The following is a 25,535-nucleotide window of genomic DNA, read 5'->3' as shown; positions in this document are numbered from 1 at the left end:
CTGTGCAAGCAATGAACAGATATTCAGATTGTCATGAGCAATGGAAATTCAGAATGTGAAGTCTAGTCTTTTCATTCATATAGAAATAGAAGACTGTATTATTCCGATGTTAAATCTTGATTCAACAATCTCGTTCGTCACTTCTGCTAAGGGTTGAGAGTTGTTAAATCTTCTGTTAGAATAAAGTTGCATGAGGCTGCAGTTAAATGAATCAGAAAGAGTTAGACAATGTTACTTTGAAGAAAAAAAAAGGGGAATTTGAACCTACTGCAGTGAACTCGACTTACCTCATTTGTAACAAGAGATTTCCTATATTCAGAATAACTTGTTGGGACACTGGTGTCAGTACCCTCATTCTCATTTGGTGTAATTGTTGATTGATAAAGTTTGACAAACCATGGTTCTTGATTCTCATCTGCAACGCCTTTTGACTGTGAAGATGAATATTGCTGAATATTGTCATTCATTTCTTCAGCTGAAGCCGTTCTCTGGCCCTTTGCTTTGAAGTTCATTGTTGGTCGTTGTTTTGGTTCACTTTGTGACCTGACTTTGGCCCTTGAAGATTGTGTGTGGGCCATGTAATTTGGTGTGCATGGATACTCATGAGAACTGAAAGAGGATCTTCCCGATGTTGGCTTGGGCTTTGAAGGAGAATGTCTAGGACTGTTGTGTGTCGTGAAGGAAAACTCCTCGTGCTTTTGTTCTCTCTTTAAGATTGAAAGCTCTCCAGAGTAATATCTGGTGACTCCACGCTCAATCCTCTCAATTTGTGAATGATTCATAAAACCATTTTGGCTCTTGACAATTCCATGCTTTTCATAAAGATTTATATTAACGGCTTCCTGTATATGAACATAACATTGATCATTAGTTGTTGAATTTGGAGCACTGTATCTTACTAGCTTTTCTTGCAAGGCAATAGGTGATTGACTTTATTGCACCAATAGTTCATTTTTGGCTGGTTAGAAAATGATGGAAACTGAAAGAAAACCAATCAAGTTATCTGATCCCTTGGGGGTATGGAGCTTAGTGCATTCATGGAAAGAATTGTAATTCGAAGAACATTGAGTTGTAAGAAGAAAGACTTACTCTCTGTGCTCTTTTGAACCCCATTTCCTGGTGAAACCTACCGTATCTTGATGATTGGCTTTTTACTGCAAGTTGTGATTCCTCAGCCATCTGGATTCTCTGAAACCGAGCTCTAACTTGTATTGCCATTAGAGCATGCATACTTCGGAGAGTAGCAGTTGTTTGTTTTCTCACCAGGTGACCCCTAACCAGTGCTTGCAACTTGACTAGTCCCCTTAAAGCATGCAAAGCTTTCCTAGCCTGCAATATTGATATTAATATATAAGATCAGTTCTCTACATGTTCTATCCTACTTGAACTAATCAAAGCCTCTGCAACCCTGGAATTCAAGACTTAAACTATCAGTGGAAAAGAAAGATTAGGATTATTACCAAATAAGAACGAAAGGCGGCTTGAATCCTGGTGGCTGCAGCATCTTCTACTGCTTTGCTTACTAAAGAAGCTGCATATGTTGCTTTTGTTTTTCTTTTGGTAGCACTTGCCATTGTCATTGCCAAAACCCTGGTGTTATCATGCCGATTCTCCAGGTCCAATACAGCTTGCTTTACAAGTGGAATAGCAGTCATTGAGTCAAGGGACCTGGAACTCTTATGAGCTTTACCTTTACTCACCAACTTCCCGAAACTCCATCTCCTCTTAAAAGGAGTTGCAGATGGAGTTGCACATGGGGTTGTCAATACACTTCCTTCTTCAAATGATGTGGAAATATTTTTCCTTCTTCCTTTATCCTCTTTTCTCCCCAACAAGAAATTTACTAACCATCTGCTTGCCTTTCCCATGTCTATCACACCAAGAAAGATCAAAGATCCTACAGAAAATCAATACTTACACCACTCTTTTTCTTTGCCCAAATACTTGTTTATAGGACTTTGGCTACCGTATAATATATGCAATAACTTGTTGATGTTGTTGACTGGTATTTTTTTTAATTCATGTATGTTGGTACGGGTTTTCTTGCCATTAAATTTATGTCCTTCCAATCATTTTATATTGACTTAAGGCCTGCAATGGAAAACTCACCCTGATTAAGCCATTTGCCACTCCCTTGAAGATTTCTATCAAAGATTCCTCTTCACTTGATGGAGCTTTCTCAACTGCTAAGCTTTTGTTTCTTTGAAAGTAGGGGCCCTCAATGAGAGACTAAATCTGGCCCCATTTGATGTAAATTGTAACTTTGAGTGAATTACTTTCTAACAGAAAGCTTTGTCAATACGAGATTATCTCAAAGAGATAAAAACATTTACCTGCTTTTAGACAAAACAAAAAAAAAAAAAACAAAATCGGAAGTTTGACTTATATTAAAAGCTTATCTAAATTGGGTTAATATTATAATTATCCTGAATTATATTTAAATATTTAATGTAATATCAAAATTTTAAAAATATTTAATATGATAATTAAATTTTAAATTTGATAATTAATATGATACTTACCTTATTATTATTAACTTTAAATGATAACACGTAATTGACAAACAATCATTTAAATATCATATTAATTAAAAAATTTATAATTTAAATATCATATTAAAAATTTTAAAATTTAAAATATCATATTAAATATTTCATCATAATTCAAGTGTCACAGGTGACATTATCCTTCTAGATTAAAAAAACGTTTTTTATCTTTAAATGTTTCGGATCAAACAAATTTTGTTGAAAGTGCATTTTTCCTTACTGTTGATGTGCAGTAGCCTTCTCTTGAGTCTACTCGTGCAGACCCCCTTTTGCTGAACCTTTTGAATGGATTAGCTTAGTGCTTATTTTCAGATATAAAAGTTGTGAACTAGCATTCAGAGGCATGGGGATGGGTGGTTCAGGAGTGGTGATGATGGCCTGGTGGGTTAGGGTACCTAACGCCCGGAGACTCTGGGACTGGAAGTTCCTTGTAACCACAAAAGTAGTCTTCTATCTTTTCTCATCCTGGTTAAATATTGCAGTGATAAATGAAACTGCAAGTTCTATTTTGGTACAGGAACAAAGATTCCTGTTTCTATAAGACAGTTTAGGCCTCAAGATCACCATTTTCCTGGTTAATAGTTTTAAATGAACATGTTGTATCAATCAGGAATATGAACAAAAATCAATAGGTAGAAGATAAGTTTTTTCTCTTTGAACTCCCATCATCCATCTCAAAGAAAATAATAGAACTTGATGCACAACGGGAAGCAAAAAGGAGCAGGAAAATCAACTACAACCTAGAACTAACAATTAGCGTTTGTTTGAAACCAAAATGCCTAACCGCTAAGGTCCTCTCAACGGGAATCATTGCCTAAAATCTGATGAGCCTGGACTGTAAAAAATTGATACAGGTTACAGCTACAGATATGATACAAATGGCAGTGGTTCCTCCGTATTAATACTCCTGCTTGGCAGTGTTCTCCTTAAAGCTCTTAGTCAACCAGATAGCAGTTTCCCTGGGGGAGACCTTCCCGGGTCCAAATGGCTTTAGTAGCACACCAAGCTCGTCATACCTCTCTTGCTGCAGCAACCTTGCACTAAATTCAAGCAACCCTTCCAATGCCTCGGCACGTTGCTGGAATGATGAGGGGTCAAACCTTCGCCTCCGTGTGTCTGATGAGGTACAGCTTGATGCCCCAGCAGTTGCATTCTGATCAGAGGAATCAGTTGCATCCTCTCCATCTGCCTGAAACATGCTGCATTGAATTTGCTGCCATGCATCAGTGAAATGGGGCTTGATAGAAGCCTGATCACATATTCTAACCATACATTTGTCTTTTGTGATTGAACGGTGAACAAATTGCGGTGAGCCAGAGGAGCCCTGTGCAGATACTGATGATGCTTTGCAGATGGGGAAGAATGCATCTTCATACGAGGCTAATGGGAATTCAGCTATCTTATCAATACGAGGAGCATTGACCGAAACATCTGGTGATTGTACGTGGTGAAGAATACCAGCATTAGATCTAGCACGTGCTCCTCGGACTGTAGTTCTTGTTGAAAGTGGCAAGGATGCTCTTCGAGTTGCAGGGATAGATTTTTTAATTGTAGTGCGTGAACCAGGAAACTGTCAACACAAGGCAACGAACAGTAAAAAAAAAGCTTTTGAAACTAGAAAATGTTACCATTAGCAATCTCTAGGAATGTGTTGCACAAGAGTCTGAGAAAAGAAAAGGTGGGGGAAAGCAAAGGAGAGGAGCTCTATGGAATTTACCAAGTCATGGTTTTTCAATGGCTCTGTCTTTCTCTTGGGAGTTGCAGAAGCTTTTGTCAAAGAACGTCTTGGAGTCTTGGTGATACTAGAAACTTTTGAAGTAACTGGCTTGCAAATGAGTGTTCCTTCATGGCTGCTATCAATAGACAAATCTTCTAACCTTTGATTTAAATAACCCGGTGCACCATGATGTATCCCTTTGGTAGAGCAAACAGAATCTTGCTCAGCTCCAGAAATGCTTGGATTAAGAGTCCTATCATTACTGAAGGACCGACGCCTCTCCCTGTAACCGGAGAAGTGGACAACTATTGGATCTGAAAATCTAGTTTTCTTTATATTGGTTTCAGGCCAATGCACAGGTAAAGTATCCCTTCTAGGATTATTGATTTTATGATGAACTTTATGAACATAAGGCTGAAGGTATGGATGTCTGAGCAGTTCCTCAGCCTGTCACAATGGATATATATCTCAGATGAGAGGAAAGATCACAAATTGCAGAAATGTGCAAATGCAGATGAATGAATACACACAAAATTTCCTTTCAAACTGATCTAATGGGCATGGTTGCAGAAGTGTAATACTAATTGCGAACAAATTGAGAAGATGCAGAACTTTAGCTTTCAGAAAAATACTTTCAAAGCTCATTGGAGAAGTTATTAATGTTTGCTGCCCGACTTTCAGATACTTCCAACATGCTAATCAAACTTAAATGTTGCCTTAGTAGTGTCAAGGTTCGTCCTAGAAATCAAGGAAATTGAGAGTTGTAAGAGCATAATACTTCAGGCAAATGTGTGAAGAGGTAATCCCCTTTCAAACCAAGACAACTTCTCTGGCGTCTATAGAGTATCTTGGAAGTGTTCTCTAGCTACTGAAGGTAGATGCTGGGGAACCAACATAAGGCGCAGTATGGCACTAAAAACAACTGCACTTTCTCTATCCAATTCTAAAGACATTTATGTATCAACTTACATTTAAGCCCATTATTGTAGACTCGTAAAGATGCCCTGCATATGTTATAAGACGTAGACTAGAGGAGAGTTATACATACACTTGGCCTAAGTTTGGGATTTTTGCGCAGCATGCTCTTAACAAGACCACGACTGAAAAGAAAACCAAGCAATCATTAGACCAACATAATTCATCATTTGAAGATCAGCATATTTGTAAATGAAATTAACGAGACAAAAGCCAATTATTATACTACTCAACTTTTGGTCCTCTACTTCAACATAGCACATTAGCAATTGAAATTTTGGATGCAGCATCAGTACATTATTTAAGTAATTTCCTTAAAGCATTTGACGGAAAATAAACTTTTTGCATTTTGAATAGGCTACTCTTTAACAAGCAGAAATAGCCATAATGATTCCTATCATGGAAGGGAAACGAGGCTTACAAGGCACCAGCATATTTAGTTGGAAGTGGTGCAACTATTGATTTATTAATCTTGTTTATCAGCGCCTGCATATCCTGCACAAGAGATTTAAGATCATTAGAAAAGGCAAACAAAACATGAAATGGGAAAATGATTGCTAAACATAACTGAAATTTCCCAATGGAGAAATGTGAAATGCATCTGAATGTCAATGCATTAATTATACCTATAAAGTACCACCATGAGAGGGATGCAGCAGCAAATGTGTTATAAGGACACACTGCCAGATATCTGTAACTACAAATCAAATATAATTTTTTGCTACACTGAAATACCACAAGAAACAAATATGAAAGATGCCTAATTGCAATATATCTCAGTTTGCCCGGTTGTCCTTCTGAAGCACTAGCAATGACAAGCAAGATGTAGCTCATTCATGAGGACCAAATAGATAAATCGACTCTGAGTTACTACTCAAGATCTGGCCAAATTACAGCTCGAAAAATGTCAAATGATATGGTTGCCGATAAAACAGACTGTCTAATAAGGAGGTCCTGTAAACATTTGGAATTGATACGAGAATTTTATAAGCTAACAGAACCTCTCATTTCACCATCTAAAACAACACATATACATGGAAATTCGTAAAGACTATATACAACAATCAAACCTGTATATTTTAGGAATCCTTATCTAAGAAGTCCTAAGCATAGACTAAACTAAATATGCAACAAGCTGCAAATGGTTACAAAGTAAAAAAGTTAGGGTAAAAGAACTCACGAATGCTTTAAATGCAGGCTTGAGAGAAGTCATTTCATATATACAGCACCCTGGACGACATATTTTCAAGTCATATAAGCACATATAGAGATAAAAATCTTGAAATTCTATCAAGACTGACTGACAAACACAAGCACCATCTCTGTGCAAGCTTGTTTACCTAATGACCAGATATCTGACTTAGAACCATACGGTATGTCAGCCAGAAGCTCAGGACACATATAGCTGGGAGTTCCAACAACCTGAAAAAACAAAATAGTATTCTCCCCAATTATGATTAATAAAATCAACCGATGCATTAAATTCTCAAAGGTCAGTTAATTCATATATTACTTACAGAGGATGCGAGATCATCTGAAGTCAAAATTTTGGCAAGTCCAAAATCACCTGCACCAGTGTTTGTCGCATCTTCCTTATGAGAAATAGTAATCCTTTCAAAGGAATTATGTGAAAAACAGTAAAATCACTCACCAAGACGTATGTCTTGATCTTTTGTCAAGAAGATGTTTGAACACTGAAAAACACAAGAAACAAAATATTATCAGTAGAAAGCAACTTAGGGCATTTTGGAAGATAGCAACACCTTCAGTTAAGAGCATAACATCATGCCACTAACCTTGACATCACGATGAAGAATATGATTCAAGTGCAAATATTCAAGAGCCATCAAGAGTTGAACAAGCCACTTGCACAGTTTCTGAAGATGCTCAGATGCAGTAAATTTCAGAGTTATGATTGTTCAATGAATAAAAGTTGTCTAAGGGAAGAAAAATAACAATTAACTTTAACACAAGAGGGAAAGGGAACATAATGGCAGAAGAATTGAAGAATTAAAATGAAAAGAATGGAATAAACAAAACCTCTTCTGAAAAAAGTATGCCATTTGCTTTCTTTATGGCTTCAGCCCTGTTTTATAAGGAAAATCTTATTATGACTTGCTAAGGTCCCGCAAGGCTCTTCAAGTTACAGAAATAAATCAATGTCAGAAAGAAAGGAAACTTACATATCCCCTCCTTCACAGTAACCTATAATAATGCATACATAGCATCCCTGAAAACAAAGACATATGTGACCCCATGTTAGACCATAGATCACCAAGAAGATTCTGATATTAATGTGAAAATTAGGACATATAATAAAGAGGTATATAAAAACTACATTTATACCATAAGAAACAATGAAAACAAGCGTAAAAGGACAAGAATAGAGGTCCATCCAGCAGAACAGCTATTAATAGAAAAAGTAGATATAAGCATACCCTTTCTACCCATGAATCTTTGTACTCCACAATGAACGGGTTTTGAATTTTAGAAATGAGCTCCATCTACAGGAACCAGTTGAAATGTTAGTCTGTAGATTGACTTAAACTAAGTTCATACCATAGAAACAAGCAGTAGGCCAGCAACGTTGGACGACAATTTTAGTCCAGTCAAGTTCAACACATTCCAGGTCCAAAAACTGCTATAGCTAACATATTTGGCATTCAAATCTCCTATTTTTCCTTCAGCATGTTAACTAAATATAAAGCAACCTCAATCCATCTTTACTTTCTATGTCTATTTTTTTTTTTCCCCCTAATGTTAACCTCAATAAAATACATTAGGAAATCTTCTTTCCTCAATTACTATGAAAGGATTTTGGTAGAATTCCAGTGAAATAGAGTGATGTAAAGATCATAAATGGAGCAGAAAAATATAAGGAAAAACAGACCCATCAATAGATTATACAAACCTCCTGATGAGCAGATCTTCGTGACCTATCAGTCTGGCGGGCGAGACGAATTTTTTTCAGCACATACCTTATCATTCCCAAAGAAAATAGGAAGGATAAATCGATTGCCAAAAGATGAATCAATCAAGCATGTCTAATTGTTCATCTCATATATGTCATATGTAAAGTAAATATAAATTGAGGAAGGCAGTGAGTCTTATTTGCAATCTTACTTCTTCTTTTCATGCTTATGTCTCACTAGAAGAGCTGAACCAAAAGCTCCCTTCCCAATTTGCTCTAGTACCTCATACTGCTCCATGTGACAGATGTATTTGACTTCCTTTCTGGATTAGACCAAAAAAAAAAAAAAGTCAGTGCATTAAATATCCATGAATCATTCAGAAAAAGTAGAGATGCAAAGGAACATGCAGTAGTTTATAACAAAAGGAAGATGCACTATCTGTCCAGTTACTTAAGGAATGCATACGCTTAGAATCGAAATGATAACAACAAAACATGGATGAAACATAAACTAAAGAGAAGTAGAGAACCTTGAAAGTCAAAAAAAGAAACAAGAAACAGAGTAAGAATTTGTGCAATGAAAGAGAAAAAAATTCCAGCTATTAAAATTGAAAACACAGTGTTCTGTAAAATTTAAAATAAAGACCATTGAAAGAACCAAACTTCCGCACACCACATTGCATGATTTGACAAAAGTGGAAATCAACATTCAACATATAATAGACAAAAAAGCTGGAGTACCCTTAGCACAGGAATACAGGATTAAAAAGGGCTAATCTAAGCAATGGTTCAAAATTGTTTCAGACCAGCAATGTTAAAAAGATTTAAATACATCAATTTCATGGTAAACTAAAAAAAGAAGTATAGCATCTTGCATTTTAGAAACTTGTTTTCTACAAGCCATCAAGCTAAATTATTTTGTTTAGTCCAATGTTGAATTGATAACTCAGCACAGAAGCCATTTTCACTTGTCCTAAGCTTAATTGAGTGATACAAGCTTTCTATTAAAGACCAAACAAGAACCAAATATAACAAAACATCAAAAGCAATTGAAAAGAAGAGAAATGAACAGAGAAAAAAAATAGGAAGAAAATATCTGATAAAAGTAGATGTTATAATTTATACACCACATAGTCATCAGCTTAAAATCAACATTTTATTTACTTGCAAAAAAAAAAAAGCCAAAACTTCGGATGTAATAAAAAAGAACCAAAAAACAGTTACAATGAAAGAGGTAATGCACATTATAATTACTCTTCTTCTCAGCTTAAAAAACCCAGAAAAAAAACAAGGAATAACAATTACAATGCATCATCAAGAAACCAACTTTCTTGATCAAGAATCAAGAAAGCAAAGAACTTGGAAAGGAGAAAAATGAAGCTTTTATGAAGAAATTAGAAAAGAAAAAAAACAAATGAACAGCAAAGAGAGAAGAAGAAAAGGAAATCTACAGATTCAGAGGAAAGGGAAAGAATATTCAACGTACCTGAGTGTAAAAGTAGTAAAGGGTATATAAATTGCTGATCCAAAGAGATCACAAGGAAGAGAACAATGTGGACTTGAACATTTGAGCAGAAACTAGAGATAAAAGAAACACTGCTTACAGTACAAAGAAAGAGAAGAACAAGAAGAAGAAGAAGCAGAGGAAGCTGCTGGCTGTTGCAGCTGTTTCTCCATTGGGTTGTTTTTAGTTTCAAGGGAGAAAATGACAAACTTTGCAAGAGAGAGATTGAAGAGTAGATTGGACCACAATATATTAAGCATTATAAAATTCTGAAATTTTTTTATGGAATAAAAATGTTAGTGTTGGAATCAAAGATTAGTGAGAGTAGTTCATGGAGATCTCAGTTAATGGTGGACAAAGATTTTTGTGAGAGTGGGGGAAAGGGCAGTTCAGAGTTGTGTTTAAATGCTAAAGATACAAACAAAGCAGACAAAAAGTGTAGTGATTAAGACTGTTTTGAAAAGAAAAAGAAACTCGAATCCTTTCTTTCATGAATCAGTTCTCATATGATTTTAGATTCAATCACCGTTAATATAAACATGAGAGATTTATATAGTAACATTATTTGAGTAAAATATATGTTTTTAAACTCCTTCGGTTATTCTCTTTCATTTAGGTTTTAATTTTAGAGTTAAATCTTAATCTCTATATTATAATTTATAATGATATAAATTAATATATTTTGTAATTATTACAGTATTATAAATCTTTTTTATCATAATTCTTATTATTAAATAAATTTAATGTTAAAGTTTATGATTTTGTGAATAAACTCTTTATATATAAGGTGTTAGAATTAAATAAATAATTTTTTTTATATTAGGATAATAAAATTTTAATATAAATAAAAAAAAATCTGACTTGAAATTATATTTTTAATGTTTGTTCAAACGTTTTTAATTATTAAATAAAAATTGTAAATACATAAATAAATTATTATTACATTAAGTAAAATTAATTTTTAAAAAAAAGTATGAAAAGGAAATTAAAATTCTGGAAAAGGGATTTTTGTTCAGTTAATTTGTCAGCTTTTGTGGGCTTTTTCACAATTTTTCCTTTTTTTTTTTCAACTTTCACTAAAATGCAAGTTAAAAGAATAATTTTAATATTTCATTATTTATTTATTTTTGTCAACTTTAATTAACTTTTTTATTTTTAAGTCATTGATGGGAAGAAGACCGAGAAAAGGACAAAGTGGGGCCCAACACCTCTTTCGCTTGAGCTGCAATCACGAAGCATATTATCTGGCGCCCTTCTTCCCTTCTTTTAGATTACCAAAATACCCTTAAATGTTCGCAAAAATTACTGAAAAGGGACTCCGTACTTTAAAGTGTGGGCTTGGTCTGTCGTTTTATATTGTGGGACCACACGGGTATGGTTTGTTGGGCAAGTGGGTCAGTTTGCCCCGGTGACATCCAACTTGATTTCTCTCAAATTTTTTCCATCAATAATTCCCCATGCATTTTTTTAAAAAAATTATTGATGACATTATAAACGAAAAACTTTTTTCATGGATTGTATATTTCAAGCATGTATCTCAACAAATAAAATAAAATAAAATAGAACAATTTTTTATTGAAAAATTATTATACCAATGAAATATACATCAAAATTTAGCAAAATTTTGAATTTTATTTTGTTATTATTTACTGAAAATGTTAGATTTTAAATCCTTACAATGTGCATGTAACATCTATAAAATTCAATGAAATTGAAAAATTTTTTTAAGAACTTAAAATTGATTTTTATATATTACAAAAAATATAAGATAAAAAAGTTAAAGATAGTTATTTTAAGAAATTATTGCTTAGATTTGACTCAAATCATCTTAAGTAATAATGACCTATCTTTGAATTTATCCATAATCAACTAATTTGATTTTGTATCCTTTTACCTCACAATTATGTTCTGTCTTGAATCTTTCATTCTTTTTTCCTTTTTTGGTAACAATAAATCTTTTTTAATGAACAATTCCTAATTAAATTTATAACTTTAGCAATTGTTACCAAGACAACATTTAATCTAGAGTCCAATTCCTCCTTAATGTTGATTATGTTAATACAAAGAAAACCCAAGTTTGGATAAGTATAACTTTGAAAATTACTGTACAATACCAAAAAAGGCAGGTTTCCACTTTATTAATGTTTTAGCCTAAGATTAGTTTTTTTTTTATATATATATATGAAATATAGTATAAAAATAAAAAAGTAAATGATCTAGTTACCAAATGCCAATGAATTAGGGTTGCTTTATGATGATCTAAGAAGACCAATTATATATCTTTGTAAAATTAAATCATTTGTGATAAATTAGTTAGTTTTGTTTGGTAATTTTTACGCACAAAACAAATATTGAGTTTGAATCTCAAAATAAACAAGGTGAAATTTATAAGATGTGAAAATATTATTTAGTATAAAATCGAAACTTAATTCTATTGATTCATATAGTTATTTTTAAGATGTAACATTCAATAAAATTAAAATTAAAATTTTAATAGTTATAACTCATTTCATTAGGTTACAACTTTTTTCGAAACAAAAAAAAATCTTATGTAATCTAACATCATATATACTAAAAAAACTATGTCTTCGTGTTATTTTATAATGAATCATTTATGCCATGAACCATTAATGAATCATTTATGCCATGGACCATTGACAGATGGCATGTCTAAGCTTCTTATTTTTGCAATAAGGTTTTGGCCTTTGGGGGACCTTGATCTAATACTTGAAGCCTTCAATGATATACTTTTTGAGCTAACAATTATTGATGGTAACACACAGAATTTAATAACATAATTAATATGGCAAGATATCTAGACAAGGCAGTTGAGATAAAAAATATACTTGCAATGCATTTAAAAAGCTCATCCAACCAAAGAAAGACTTTGTATTAATTGGTTTTTATAATGGTTCAAGAACTTTAGAGAATTGCAAACAGTAATGGTAGATAAAAAAAATAAATCTCCACAGACTGTCTTTATGAAATGGTCCATTTTGCCCAGCCTCGGGTCTGCCCGCTTCTTTAGTGTCTTTTTTTTTTTTTGCTTTCAATCAAGTAAAGATTTACATGATCACGTTTTATAAGGATTTCAACGTGGTAACTGCCCACAATTAAGGAAAGAGTAGTGTTAAATGAGCTTCCATTTTTTTTCTTCACACCTCAAATTAAAAAAAAATTGTAAATAAAATTATTTAATTATCTGTTTCATAATTTTCTGAAATTTTATAAATTTTCGAAAATGAAATTTTATAAATTTTCGAAAATAAAATTTTAAAAAATCATAAAGCTTTTCAAAAATAAATTTCTCAAAAATGATAAACATTTTCAAAAATTTGACTTTTCGATTTTCAAAAAGATTTAATAATCATTCAAAAATTCATTTCCGAAAAGTTTTATGACTTTCAAAATTTTTTTTTTAAAATTTTGTGTGAACAAAATAATTAAATAATTTTACTTACAAAAATTTTAAAAAAAAATTGAGATGTGAAGAAAAAAATATGAAAGAATTTTATATACTATCAATTTTTTTATAAGGAAATGGTCCATTAAAAACCTATTGTTTGTTTATATACTATCAATTTTTTTATAAAAAAAAATCATAATTTGAAGATAAAAAAAAGAATTGTAAATGTTGGATTTGAATTTGAATTTTATTATATATTATTTTTCAAATATAATTGTATAAATTAAGTGATTAAGTTTGTAGTAAAAATTTAGGGGTTTATTTTTTTAATAAATAGATATTTGAACCCAACTTTTTAGTAGGATTTGTTTTTTTTTTTTATTTACCACTAAAGAGAAATATAAAATGTTGGCAATATTGTAGATTTAGAAATTCAAGTGTTTCTTCCGAGTTCATCTCATCAACTGCCCTTGATCTTTAGCATTTAAAGTTGGGCCATAATCACCAATATTAATATAAAGAAAACTAACCGTCATGAAAAGATAAATTGTCATTGGTGAATTTCTGACTGTCAAACTGCTCCACTTCAAAGAATAACAGGGATAGGCTAGCTTCCTTCTAAGATTCTGATTCTCCATTAGCAGTCCTATCAGGCCTCAGCAAAGCAAGCTGGGAGTTGAGGCAGAAGCTGTCATAACGGTTCAATTGGAAGATTCAACTTCCCCTTTTTCCCAAAATTTCTTTTCTTCTTTTGGTTGTTGAATCTATACATACTAAATCACCAAATTAAAGTTTAATTTGATTGGAAGGTGAGATTCAATATGATGAGATTAAAAAAAATTATTATTATTATTATAATTATGATTAAAAAAATATTATAACTATAATTAAAAAAAATTTAATGAAAAATTTATATTAATTTAATTTTTATTAAAATTGATATTTGAATTCAATTGATAATACGTTGAGTTTAATTCAATGCGATAGACAATGCCAACTTCCAAGTTCCAAACATCAAAAGTCCATTGATCAAAGTTTCACTAAAAAATTACTATAATGAATTGATAAACTATTAAAATTGAAATTTAACATAGTTTATTCATACAATTATTTTCAAGAAGTAATATTTAATAAGTTTAAGATTTGAATTAAATTGCCTACAATCTCCTTTTTTTATCTCCTAACTACGATCTCATTTATGCAAAAAATTGATAATCTTAATGAAATTTAAGTTAGGTATAATTTTATTCGTCTTAAAAAAAATATTAGAGGGTAAATTATAATAAGAATAAACACGAACTAGGATAATAAAAATATTATCTTTGATTAAATTTTAAGATAAATATTCAACTTAAAATTAATTCAATATTTTTATTATAAAAAAAATAACGAAATTGAATAATATTGATTCTGATATTATGTTAATTTTTAAAATGAAATGAGACCCAAATAAGAATTGCCGCGAGAAACTTGTTCTCCTCTTGAAGTTAGAACAACCATCCAAATCAAAATTGGCAAAGAAATTAAGACACAAGAGAAACTTTACACTTAGTTGAAACATATACAATGAAAAAGTGAACTTCCAATGTAAAAGCTAGTTAAAAAGGCAATGGCAACATCTTCAACTAGAAAAAAAGGTGAAACAAACCAACTTCTTTAATGGCGATGTGTTACCCGTGAAGTGTGTTAAAAAAGGTTTAACTTTTTTATATGTGAGCAGAGCCAATTGGTGTGTTATCTCAACTACTTTGGTCATGATCATGTATTGCTCTTTTAAGGCAGGCATGCATTGTCAAAATTAATAAAAAAAATTAAACATTGTTATTCCCTCTTGTATAATAAACTTTCCTGTCTTTTGAGCTGGAACACAGGAGGTTGATGGGAATTTTTTTTTTAATATTGTTATCATTAAATTCTTAAATATGAGATTTTGCCGTTTTAGGTGTAGATAATTATTTTTTAAATTGAAGTTTAATTTATTTAATTTATATAGTTATTTTACGAGATGATATTTAATAAATTTAAAATTTAAAATTTAAATTTTAATATTTAAAATTTATTTTATAATTTTTTTTCTCTTTACATAAGTAGATGGTATTATATAATAGGATAAGATTAACTGTATGTTTATAAACATTGTGTTAAGAATGATGAAAATATTACTTTTTTGAAAAAAAATTGTGCATATTATAATACTCTGTTTTCATTAAATTTCACGGAAAAATAAAATTTTAATTAATTTTTTAAATATCACTTATTAAGACACTAATTGATCTCTTGTGATGAGGTGGCCACCAGCCACTAATGAAAAAGAAAAGAAAGGAAGAAGTCAAACAAAAGATGAGTCAAAATCAAAGGTCTAAAAGAGAATAAAAAGAGCTTTGTGTAATTCAAAAGAATCTTGGGTAGAACTTAGTAGTCCCCTATTGTTTGCCATTAGACATTATTGGCCTTAATCATTGCCACAATGATTTCCCCCTTTAGTTTTTAAAATGATCCTTCCATCTTCTTCCTGTTGGTACAAAGCACAATGTATATATATATATATATATATATATATATATATATATATATATATATATATATTTATATAAAGGAATGATGCACTTGTATTAATGTAATTTTTATATTTTTAAAATTTTTAAAAATGTAAAAGGAACACGAGACAGATTATAGGAATGATACACTTTTCAAATTTTTATATTTGTATTAATGTAATATAAAAAGAATCACGTATGTATTAAATTTGATAATTTAAAATATGATACGATAATATAATATAAATGAAACATAAAAATAAAATAAAAAAATAATACAACTTAAAATTTTAATAATAATTATATATGAATTTAATAAAATCAAAAAAATATATTTAATATTTTTTTTATTAACATAAATTATAACATATAATTTTTATATAAAATATAATATAAATACATAAATTTAATATTTTATATGATATAAATATACAAATCATTGATCTTAGAGATATATATATATGTATATATGTATATTGATAAGCTAAATGCTAGAGTGATACCCAACAAGGTTTTGAAGATAATATATAAGATAAAAAAAAAATAAATAATGTGGTAAGCAAGAAGTGCTAACCACGATGACATTTCAATGCTTAGAAAAGTCACCTTTAATTGGTTATATATTTTTAGATTTTATATGAGATATTTGCACTACCTAGTACTTATGAAAATAAATATTTATAATAAAATTTTATCGTGTTTTCTGTTATTAATAAGACAATTGAAAGTAGCATAAAATAAGTATTAACAATATTTTAACCAATGATCATGAAAAATTTCTACGGTGGCGAAGAATTTTTCGTATTTAATGTTAAAATAATTTTGGAATCGAGCATTGGTTTAATAATAAATATATGTATATATGTATTTTTTTTTATATAAAATAGATTGTAATTCGAGAATAATAGAAGTTATAAGTACAAAAATTTAAATATAAATTTACTAAATATTATATATAAATTAATTAAATTAATTTTTAAATTTATAATTCAATTTAAATAATTGATTTGAATAAAAATGAAATTGAGAAGGATTTTTAGTTGATAAATTCATGTTTGGGAGGCGGGGCATCAACTTATCGTTGCCGACACGAAGAGAAGAGACAGAAAGAGATTGAGATTTTAGTACGGTGGAGGTGGTGGACATGTGGGGCTATGATATGAAAGGAGAATTGGTATTATATGGTTAAAATTAGATACCATATTTTGTATATTTATATTATATAAAATAATAAAAATTTATATATTTATAATATATTTTACATAAAAATTATAATTCATATTAATATAAAGATTATTTTTAAATTTATATTAAATTTATAGTTTTTACAAAAATTTTAATTTATATTATGTTTATATCTTATTCGCATTTTGAATTACTAATCAAAGTAAAATATCGTACCTACAGTTGCAGCTGGTGGTAATGATCGTACCACAAATCTGTTTGGCACCTTCGAAAAGGTTCCAAAACTCAAAAACTTTGCTTTTTACTTCTTCATTTTTTGGGTTTGGACTTTGGACAATTGCGTTTGGGCCCAATCCAAAGCATGGCCCTTCCTCCATAAAAGGAAGGTTACAAACAGCCTAAAGGCCCAAAAGTTAACAGGCACAATTCGCTTTTGCAAAGGACTGAGAGGTAACCTCAACCAGAGGTAATAATGATTAGATTCGGATTAAATTTTTTTTTTTTAGATATTATATAATATTATAAAAATTTAAAATTAGATCTAAATTTGAATCAAATTAATTTTAATTTTATTGATTTGATTCGATTCAGTTCGATATATCAATTTTTAATTTTTTAATTTTTATATATTATTTTAATATATTTAAATAAATTTTGATATAAAATTATTATTTTTATTTTATAAAAATTTAAAAAATATATAAAAATAAAAAATATATATAATGCAATTCGATTTTTTTCTTTTATTTTTTCTATTTTTCATATCTCAACATGAAATTCGATCTGAATCTAATATATACAATTAATATTCGAATTTGATCTACATCAAATATTATAATTTTAAATTAATTTTGAGATTTCTTGATTTTTTTTCTCAACCCCTTAACCTCTAGCCCTACAGCTTGAAGTAATCCAAGTCCAATTATCCTTTTAAATGGTTGACTAGATAATCGAGTCAACCTTTTGTTACGTTCGCATGATTAAAATTTTATCTTGTGATTGTACCATTTTTTTATTAAAATTTTCATCAATCATTTAAATAAAGCGGCCTTGAAGTCTAAAACCTTGCCTAATAAGCTAATTTTTCTTCTCCACTTGGTTAATCACTACATGATTCAAGCTTAAATTTTTTTCCTCAATCATTTTAATGCCTTTTTTGATTAAAAGTTGCATTATTAAAGTCGGATTCAATCGCATTCATGATATAACCATCAAAACCTTATCGAGTAAGTTAATTTGTCGATTTCATTATGTGGTTGTTATTTTCACGTCTCTTTTAAGAAACACAGGTCTCACATACATAAAATGTCATGTTCACATCAATAAAATTTAAAAGACATGCTTCCAATGGAGAAAGAGACATGAAAATAGTTCCTCACCCCCTTATTTGCAAAAGGGGTGTCAATTTTGGTCCCCTCTTAGCATAGCTTTATGACTTGTGAGACAGAATTATGAAGCACACAAAATTCATGCATCAATCCAAAATCCTATGTATAAAAACAAGAGAATGGAGAAGTTTTTTTTTTTTTGGATCACATTCCCTTTTATGAAGGTCAACACTAAAAAAAAAAAAAAGGAAAAAACCCTACATAATTGACATAAGACAAACTCACAAAAAAAAATTATTTTGAGATCAGCAAGATGCTAAAGAAAAGAAAAAACCCAAGTCAAATTGAAGAAAATTTTTTTTAAAAAATATGTAGTAATAATGAAATCAGATGGGGATCACAATTTGGTCATGTTGAGTTTATGATGATCAAATTATTTGTGAGCCCTTAGATCTTTGGCTGCATATGGAGCTGGCTCTTGAGTACATACCATCACATGTGCACGTTTTACTAAGGTATGCGAAGAAAATGAATTATAAAAAGATAGTAAGAAAAAACATATTTTACATTTTTTTAAGAGGTTGTACTAATAAAAGACAAAAGAAAAGGGCCCCTTAATTTTTTGGAAATTAATATTTAATAACAAGGGTTGGTTTGGTTGGGGACGTTCACCGTATGCCTCTAGAAATGTCATTTTCTCTCATCACTTTGGTCATGTTGTGGGTCCCAAAAGCCCTTCAGAAACATTATGTCATTGCTTTGCGTTGTCTTTGTATTCTCTCATGGTGGGAACAAGAAAACAAAAGAATTCAAAACAACAAAAATTAATTAAAATTCAACTCTTATATATAGATTTCTTTTATTTTCTCCAAATGTTCATTTGAAGATTAGAACATTAACAAAAAAATTTCCCCAAAGTTTATTTAAAGATTATAAAACTTATGTCAATAGAAATTTTCTTGAATTATTATTCATCAATTAGCTCAGCTAGTATAATTTAAATATTTGATTTAGTGATCAGTTTATCTGTATTTCATATTCAATAAAAATGATCTAATTAAGTTCACTTAAATGAAGTGTACAAAAAAAATATAAAACTTAATTAAGTTAGTTCATACAATTATTTAAAAAAAATGACATTTAACAAATCTCAAATTTAAATTCCAATCCTACAATCCCTTCCTTTATCCCATGTTATGATCTTTTATATATATATATATATATATATATATATATAACCAAAATGAATTTCATTATATAAATGCTCAACTGTTAACCTTTAATTTCACTTAATTATAAGATGGCACCTTAGCTACATATATTAATCTAGTTTTATGAATTGTATTATTTGGCATTCAATTTTGTCAATTAAGATTGGCTGCAACTTTGGCACCTACAAATATAAATAAAAAGGCTGGAAAAAATAAATGCATACATGGTTGGAATGTTGAACAACAAATATAAGCAAAATTATTAACCATCATAGGAAAAAAAATTAATCTACTTAGTTTATTTAGCAGCTATTGCATTTTCATAAACTTTTTATCAATGTTATGACAATATGTATATGTATATATATATATATATTTATTTATATTTATATTATGATTCTGAATTTCCAGCAACTAGTGTACAAAATTAACCGCATTTTCTTGGCTGAAAAGATTCCAAATTTTCTTTCTGCATTGTTTTATTTTATTTGGCAAGAAACAGTGAACTGGCCACGAAACATCCTGTCCCTCATCGTCCTCCTGGTCCTCCTCCTCCTCCCCACATATAGCAAACAAAAAGCCTCTCTTGAAATAGAAAAATTAGGAGCATAAAATAGCAATTATAAAATGACAACACTAACATGAAATTAAATCATCATTTCCCAAATTGTCGGTGCTCACTACAATGCAAGTTTAAAGATATATCCTCCAAGAAATCTTATATTAAATTAATCTCTAAGATTAAAATGAAATATCATCCAAAAAAGTAATACTAATTCTAATATATAGTATTAATAATGTTATTAATTATGATTATAAACTAGTAGTAATTCAATTAACATACACACAAAAATGCAATGTGATTCAGAATTCAAATTCAAAAGCTGGTAATTGAACCATGTTTGTGTCACCTTCAGAAACATTCAGAGTTGAATCCTTAGCTCCTTTTTGAGATGAATCAATACCGGTTTCTGGCAAATCCAAGTGGTTTTCCGGCCCTTCAGAGGGTGCTATAAGTGCTCCTTGATTGTACAAAGTACTTAATTGATGAAAATATGGACATGTCCTAGAGTCAAGGGACCTCTTCTTGTTAACATCTTTGGTTTTTCTGAAGTACTTGTTTATGTTCTCCCATTTCTCTTTGCACCTCTTTGCACTTCTCTTATACCCCAACTCTAACATCCCTTGAGAGATTCTTTCCCATAAAGGAGCTTTTATAACTGCTCCTTCCTTGTTATGATCACCATTGTTATAAAGACTGCACCTCAGATTTATCAATGTCAACACCTCATCTCTTGGCCATCTCTGTCCCGGGTCTTCTTTGTCATTGGATGGAGGGTTTTGGGGAGCTTTCTTTACTGTCAATGGTGAAGTGGGTGATAATGGGTTGCTTTGAGCATTGACAGAATTAGGGTTTTGGGGAGCTAGGGCTAGTTTTGATGAAGTGGGTGTTTTTGGATTAGGGTTTTCAGGGGCTTGGGTTTCTGTCATGGAAGTGGGTTTGATTTGATTGTTTTGTGTTGTACAAGAACCAGAATTTTGATGACCAAGGATCATGGTAGATGAAGTAGTGGTAGAAACTTGATCTACTTTGTTTTGGTTATTGACAGTAGGATTAGGGTTTAGTGGTGGCACTAAAGAAGATGAAGTACTAGGAGGATTTGAATATTCATTTGTTACCTTGACAAGATCTTCGTTACTCCTTCCAAAACATTGCTTTTTAGATGAACCAGTTGATGAAAATTTACTCAAGAATTTGATTATGGTGGCCTGTCTATCACCTGCAATAGCTTGTTCTTTTGCTCTAAGTTCAAGCTCCTGTTTAAGCCTATCCAGCTCTTGTTTCTTCCAAGCTTCTTCTCTTGCAACTTTCTCTTCATCTCTCTTCACCATATCTTCAAGAAGTTTACTATGCATCTCTTCCTGTTGATTCATCAACTTGTTCACAATATCTTCACAAAACCCTTTGAGCATCTCAAATTTCTTCTGTCTTTTCCTCTTCTTGTTGCTGATGTTGATCTTGTTATTATTTGCTTTGTTCTCAACCACTTTTTCATTATCCTGATCTGATGCATTATTTCCTGCTGAAGTTTGATATTCATCAATATTTCTTGAATCACCTTCCAAATTCTGACCCATATTGTCTTCATTTTCCCTTGACTTTTCCACATTTTTGTTCTTTTCAGCTGCAACAACCTGCTGGATATGATGATGATGAGGTTGAGACAAAGGAGGATTCTCACCTTGACAAAGGTCTTCAAGTTCACTAAATATCCTGTAGTTTTTGCTACAATTGATGCTGTTAAAATATCTGCTTTCTTCTTCAAATTTCTCTTTGCATTTCTCTGCTCTCCTCTTGAACCCAAGCTCTGCCAACTTTCTGCACCCACCATATAAATAAAGATAAAATTAAACCAACAGACACCACTGTCTGTATTTATACATTAAACACTTATTCTTTCTATTTTACTATACTCTTCATTTATAAAATAGTATACAAGCTTTTTTGTTTATTGAATTATCAGTCCCATTTCTCTCCCTCTCCCTCTCTCCCTCTCTCTCTCTTTTATTAACAACTGCCCATAAATATATATATTGAAGATATTCCCCACAAGGGCATGTAGATGCTTAAATATCAAATTTGATTGTTTCATTAATCAAAGTTTCATCAGCTTAAGCTCAATTGAGATGGAACCTAAACTGGCAAATTTTGAAGGGACTCTACATATTGGAACAAACAAAAAAACATATAGAATACACTACTGAATTTACATAGCACCAAGAAGCAGTAAAATGAATATGTAGTTTACATTATATACCTTGAGACATGTTCCCAAGTGAATTCTGGAAACCAATTTTCCATGCTAGATCTGATCCTCAACAGTGCAAGAACTTCATCATTAGACCAAGGTTGATGAGTATCAATCGGTTCATCAGCCATGGATCTCTCTCTTTCAATCTCCATGTTCATACCTACCAAGCTGGTGTTCTCATCTTTCTCTTCATTATTCTTCTGGCAAGGTTGATGCTGGTGGTGCAATGGGTGCAAAAAGTGAGGTTGCTGCAGCTGAGGGGGTACTTGGTGATGATGAGAGTTGTTTGAAGTGAACAAAGGGTCAAAGGGAGTGAAACCATTCGAAGAAGCAAGATTATGGAGAGAAGGGAATGAGAGAGGGAGAGGGAGATGAGTTCTGGTTCTTGCTGCTGCTGCTGAGGCTATGAATTGCTGAAGCTGATCTGGTACTCCATCAAACATTTTTGTTTTGTGTTTATGTTATGAGTGAGTGTGTGTGTTATGTTTTTGTGTGCCTTTTTTCCCTCTTCTTTTACACTTCTCTAAGGCTTCATCTTTCTCTCCTCTTTGTTTTTGGACTTTTGGTTTGGTCGCACTGTAAAAATTGGAGGCACAGAATTGCTGCAAAAACACCAATGCCCTTTCGCTCTCTCTTTCTCTCTCTCATTTATCAAGGATTTTGTCCTATCATGGAAGCGAAAAGATAGCCCACCACACCCTTTTGGTGGGAAGTGAAGTCACTGTCCAATCAGAGGGCAAGTCATAAATGTGCAATTAAGGTTAAGTTGCTGAAATTTTAGATTAAGAAATAGTTGTTACCAATACTTAAAAATTAGTCACTATAAATATTAATATAATGTAGATTAATAGATTCATTATTCACATTAAAAATGATATTTACATGTATATCTTTTTATTGTTATTAAGCCATGAATAAAAAATTTTTAAAATTTAAAATTAACTTAATTAATTTATATATATCATAATTTTAAAAAAATAACATTTAATCAATCTAAAATTTAAATCATATCATATATAGCATTTTTTTTATTTTCAAATTGCAGTTTGTAAAAAAAATTCAAACATATAAAACCTTTATGAAAGGAAATGTGCTTATGTAATATTACTATTTTAAACTATTTTTTACGTTGCTATTTAGTGATTTTTTAATTATGAAAACTTGTTTGTATATAGATATAATGCTTTATGGAACATTAATATTTGTCGAACTTGTTTGTACATGACAATCTATCTGATCTGTATTATTATTTATTAATCTTATGTTGAAGATTTATTAGCATTCAAATGGGATAAACACATGAGTGAAAAATGCCTAAATGGACGAAAAAAAAGGAAATTAATTAAATGAAAAGAAAGTGGGATATAGTTGCCAGGCATGAGACTGAGGCAAAGCACCAACAAGGGAAGGGAGGGGGGGGGGGGGGGAGGATACTTTATAAATGCGTATGTATTATTGTTTTTTGGGGGTACTTAGAATCCTATGCAGTAGCTGCTGGTGTTATCAACGGTGGCAGGACACGTGAAAACATGCAGAGACTGGGACCAACTATTTATGGTAGGAAAGAAGAGGAAGGGGCTACTAAATGCCAATGGCCATGGTGAAAACTGAACAAGGTAGGGGAAATTTCACATGCACATCAACAGTTACATGTTTTCTTTACAGATAATTAAAATTTTAATTTGTAATATTTTAAGTATAAAAATATAAAATATAAATGCCCTTACCTTTTTTGGAATGAATCTTTAGGGCAAATATATATTACTTCATCTCTCAATCATAGTGGTCATGACGTAAATAATTAAGATTTAAGATATGAGCGTAAAGTACTTAGATTCAATCTTCACAGTTTTATCTTAATAAATAATTTATAAATGCAAAAAATCCTAAAAAGAAATGATTTTATGAGTTCACGGCTTATCCTTAGAGATATGATAACCTCTCCTACTCTTAAACTTGATATCACCGAAAAAAAAAAAAAACTCTCAATCATAGATATGAATTTGCATTTTGGATAACATCAATGAGGGAGGACGATTTTAACTCTCTAATGAATGGTAATGGGCATTTTTCGTACTAAAAAGATTATAATTTAAAGATAAGAGAAGCGAATGCATGTGTTAAGATTAAATTTAAAATTTTGAATTTGTTAAATATTATTTTTTAAAAGTAATTACATAAACGAAATGAATTAAGTTATGGATTTGGTAATGAGCATATGACTATAGTTTATGACTTCAAAAATTCATTGTAAGAAGACTAAAATGTGAAGCTAGCAATATTAATAGGTAATTGAACAAAATTCAAGTTGAGCTGGTAAGTTTCCTCATTACAAATATCAAATAAAAATAAATATTGAAAATTTAAATTAATAAATTGGTAAACCCTATTAAATACAAGTATACAAAAGTTTAAATAATTCAAATAAATTTTTATATAAATAAGTGTTTTCATTAAGAATAAAATCAAAATTTACACCCTTCAAAAACTAGTTATAAAATATTTTGTGAATAGATAATATTTTCAATTAAATTTTCGCATATGGTTATTTCAATTTTAATCTTTACTTAATCATTGATCTAAAAAAAAAAAAACTTATCCTAGATTTGACTGATATAATTTATCCCAAAAAATTAAAATTTGAGGTATCCAACAAAAAAAAAAAAAAAGGAAAACCTGTTTGTTTTGATGGAAAGAGCATGGGTTTAGGTAATGAAGTGGGCTTGAACATATCAATTTGGATTGTTTCTATATGTTCTTGTTTCATGCCTATATGACCCCATCCAGCTGGGCGCAGTAAGGGCGCTTGATTGATCATAGTCAAGCCAATGCTTAAGCTAATAAATTATGATGATTTTTATTAGAAACAGTGTGTTGCTATTTTTATTATAATTATTAATAAAATTTTTTAAATTTTAAAAAAATTCTAATTACTTGAATGAATACCTATAAAATATTTTTGTTAGAAATATTAAAAAACCTTATCCAATTTATAATTTTGTTAAATTTAATGGTTTTAACTAAAAAAATGTTTTTCTTTGTTGTAATGGTATAGAATATTTTATAGGTTAATATTAAAAAATTTTGATTATCGATACTTTAAAATTTTTACTTTCAAAATATTTTATTTTATATAATTATTATTTAATATAAATAAAAAATATAAAAAAAAATAAAATTTAAATCGTGGGTAAGAACATACCCAATGTAGTCCGAAGCCTAAGCGTGGAGTTATATTGATATGTTTTTTTTATTTTTTTAAAGGAAAATCTTCATTCTTATTAAATAGAGGAAATTGTTTCCAACTGTACCAAAGGTACGACAAAGCTTGGGTAGGTCAAGCTTGGGCTCTCTCACCTACCCAAGCTTTTCTGCTAGTACACTTAGCTAGGCCATGGGCCA

General features: G+C 30.5%; 3 protein-coding genes across 5 annotated transcripts; all 3 read right to left on the bottom strand.

The window, feature by feature from the left end:
* Positions 1 to 42: 42 nt before the first annotated feature.
* LOC111277581 (protein IQ-DOMAIN 19-like) lies at positions 43 to 1,946 on the bottom strand. Of its 2 annotated transcripts, XM_089764032.1 has the most exons (4): positions 1,461 to 1,946; positions 1,090 to 1,329; positions 288 to 842; positions 43 to 196 (listed from the first exon to the last, which is right to left on the bottom strand). In XM_089764032.1, exons 1-4 carry the CDS (start codon positions 1,866 to 1,868, stop codon positions 176 to 178), a joined length of 1,224 nt encoding a protein of 407 aa, XP_089620158.1. In that variant the 5' UTR covers positions 1,869 to 1,946; the 3' UTR covers positions 43 to 175. The 2 variants fall into 2 exon arrangements, with proteins under 2 accessions (XP_089620158.1, XP_089620157.1); XM_089764031.1 differs by having other exon boundaries at positions 135 to 842.
* A 1,205-nt stretch (positions 1,947 to 3,151) lies between these two features.
* On the bottom strand, positions 3,152 to 10,161 carry LOC111277895 (serine/threonine-protein kinase Nek3). 2 transcript variants are annotated; one of them, XM_022864325.2, is made up of 15 exons: positions 9,636 to 10,161; positions 8,362 to 8,472; positions 8,150 to 8,216; positions 7,677 to 7,742; positions 7,422 to 7,468; positions 7,279 to 7,324; positions 7,035 to 7,115; positions 6,890 to 6,932; positions 6,756 to 6,805; positions 6,579 to 6,660; positions 6,419 to 6,468; positions 5,660 to 5,733; positions 5,312 to 5,363; positions 4,264 to 4,710; positions 3,152 to 4,116 (listed from the first exon to the last, which is right to left on the bottom strand). In XM_022864325.2, exons 2-15 carry the CDS (start codon positions 8,445 to 8,447, stop codon positions 3,445 to 3,447), a joined length of 1,863 nt encoding a protein of 620 aa, XP_022720060.2. In that variant the 5' UTR covers positions 8,448 to 8,472; positions 9,636 to 10,161; the 3' UTR covers positions 3,152 to 3,444. The 2 variants fall into 2 exon arrangements, with proteins under 2 accessions (XP_022720060.2, XP_089620156.1); XM_089764030.1 differs by lacking the exons at positions 3,152 to 4,116; positions 4,264 to 4,710; positions 5,312 to 5,363 and having other exon boundaries at positions 5,656 to 5,733.
* A 9,863-nt stretch (positions 10,162 to 20,024) lies between these two features.
* Positions 20,025 to 22,714, bottom strand: LOC111277893 (trihelix transcription factor GTL2-like). The gene is made up of 2 exons (XM_022864324.2): positions 22,140 to 22,714; positions 20,025 to 21,700 (listed from the first exon to the last, which is right to left on the bottom strand). Exons 1-2 carry the CDS (start codon positions 22,574 to 22,576, stop codon positions 20,185 to 20,187), a joined length of 1,953 nt encoding a protein of 650 aa, XP_022720059.1. The 5' UTR covers positions 22,577 to 22,714; the 3' UTR covers positions 20,025 to 20,184.
* Positions 22,715 to 25,535: the final 2,821 nt, after the last annotated feature.

The sequence above is a fragment of the Durio zibethinus genome, chromosome 7, assembly GCF_047325235.1.
Source record: "Durio zibethinus cultivar Kanyao isolate XHJ-2024 chromosome 7, ASM4732523v1, whole genome shotgun sequence".
NCBI classification, from domain to species: Eukaryota; Viridiplantae; Streptophyta; class Magnoliopsida; order Malvales; family Malvaceae; genus Durio; species Durio zibethinus.
Note: the sequence above shows the minus strand (reverse complement) of the source record. Positions and strands in the feature narration are given on the sequence as shown.

Excerpts from the sequence above, each read along its gene's own strand:
- LOC111277895 (XM_022864325.2), bottom strand. The coding sequence starts at position 8,447 with ATGGAGCAGTATGAGGTACTAGAGCAAATTGGGAAGGGAGCTTTTGGT. Across the intron at positions 7,743-8,149 it reads GAAGATCTGCTCATCAGGAG|ATGGAGCTCATTTCTAAAAT; the intron begins GTTTGTATAATC and ends TGGTTCCTGTAG. Across the intron at positions 4,117-4,263 it reads CATTGAAAAACCATGACTTG|TTTCCTGGTTCACGCACTAC; the intron begins GTAAATTCCATA and ends TTGTGTTGACAG.
- LOC111277893 (XM_022864324.2), bottom strand. The coding sequence starts at position 22,576 with ATGTTTGATGGAGTACCAGATCAGCTTCAGCAATTCATAGCCTCAGCA. Across the intron at positions 21,701-22,139 it reads ACTTGGGAACATGTCTCAAG|AAAGTTGGCAGAGCTTGGGT; the intron begins GTATATAATGTA and ends TGGTGGGTGCAG.
- LOC111277581 (XM_089764031.1), bottom strand. The coding sequence starts at position 1,868 with ATGGGAAAGGCAAGCAGATGGTTAGTAAATTTCTTGTTGGGGAGAAAA. Across the intron at positions 1,330-1,460 it reads CCGCCTTTCGTTCTTATTTG|GCTAGGAAAGCTTTGCATGC; the intron begins GTAATAATCCTA and ends TCAATATTGCAG. Across the intron at positions 843-1,089 it reads GGTTCAAAAGAGCACAGAGA|GAAGCCGTTAATATAAATCT; the intron begins GTAAGTCTTTCT and ends GTTCATATACAG.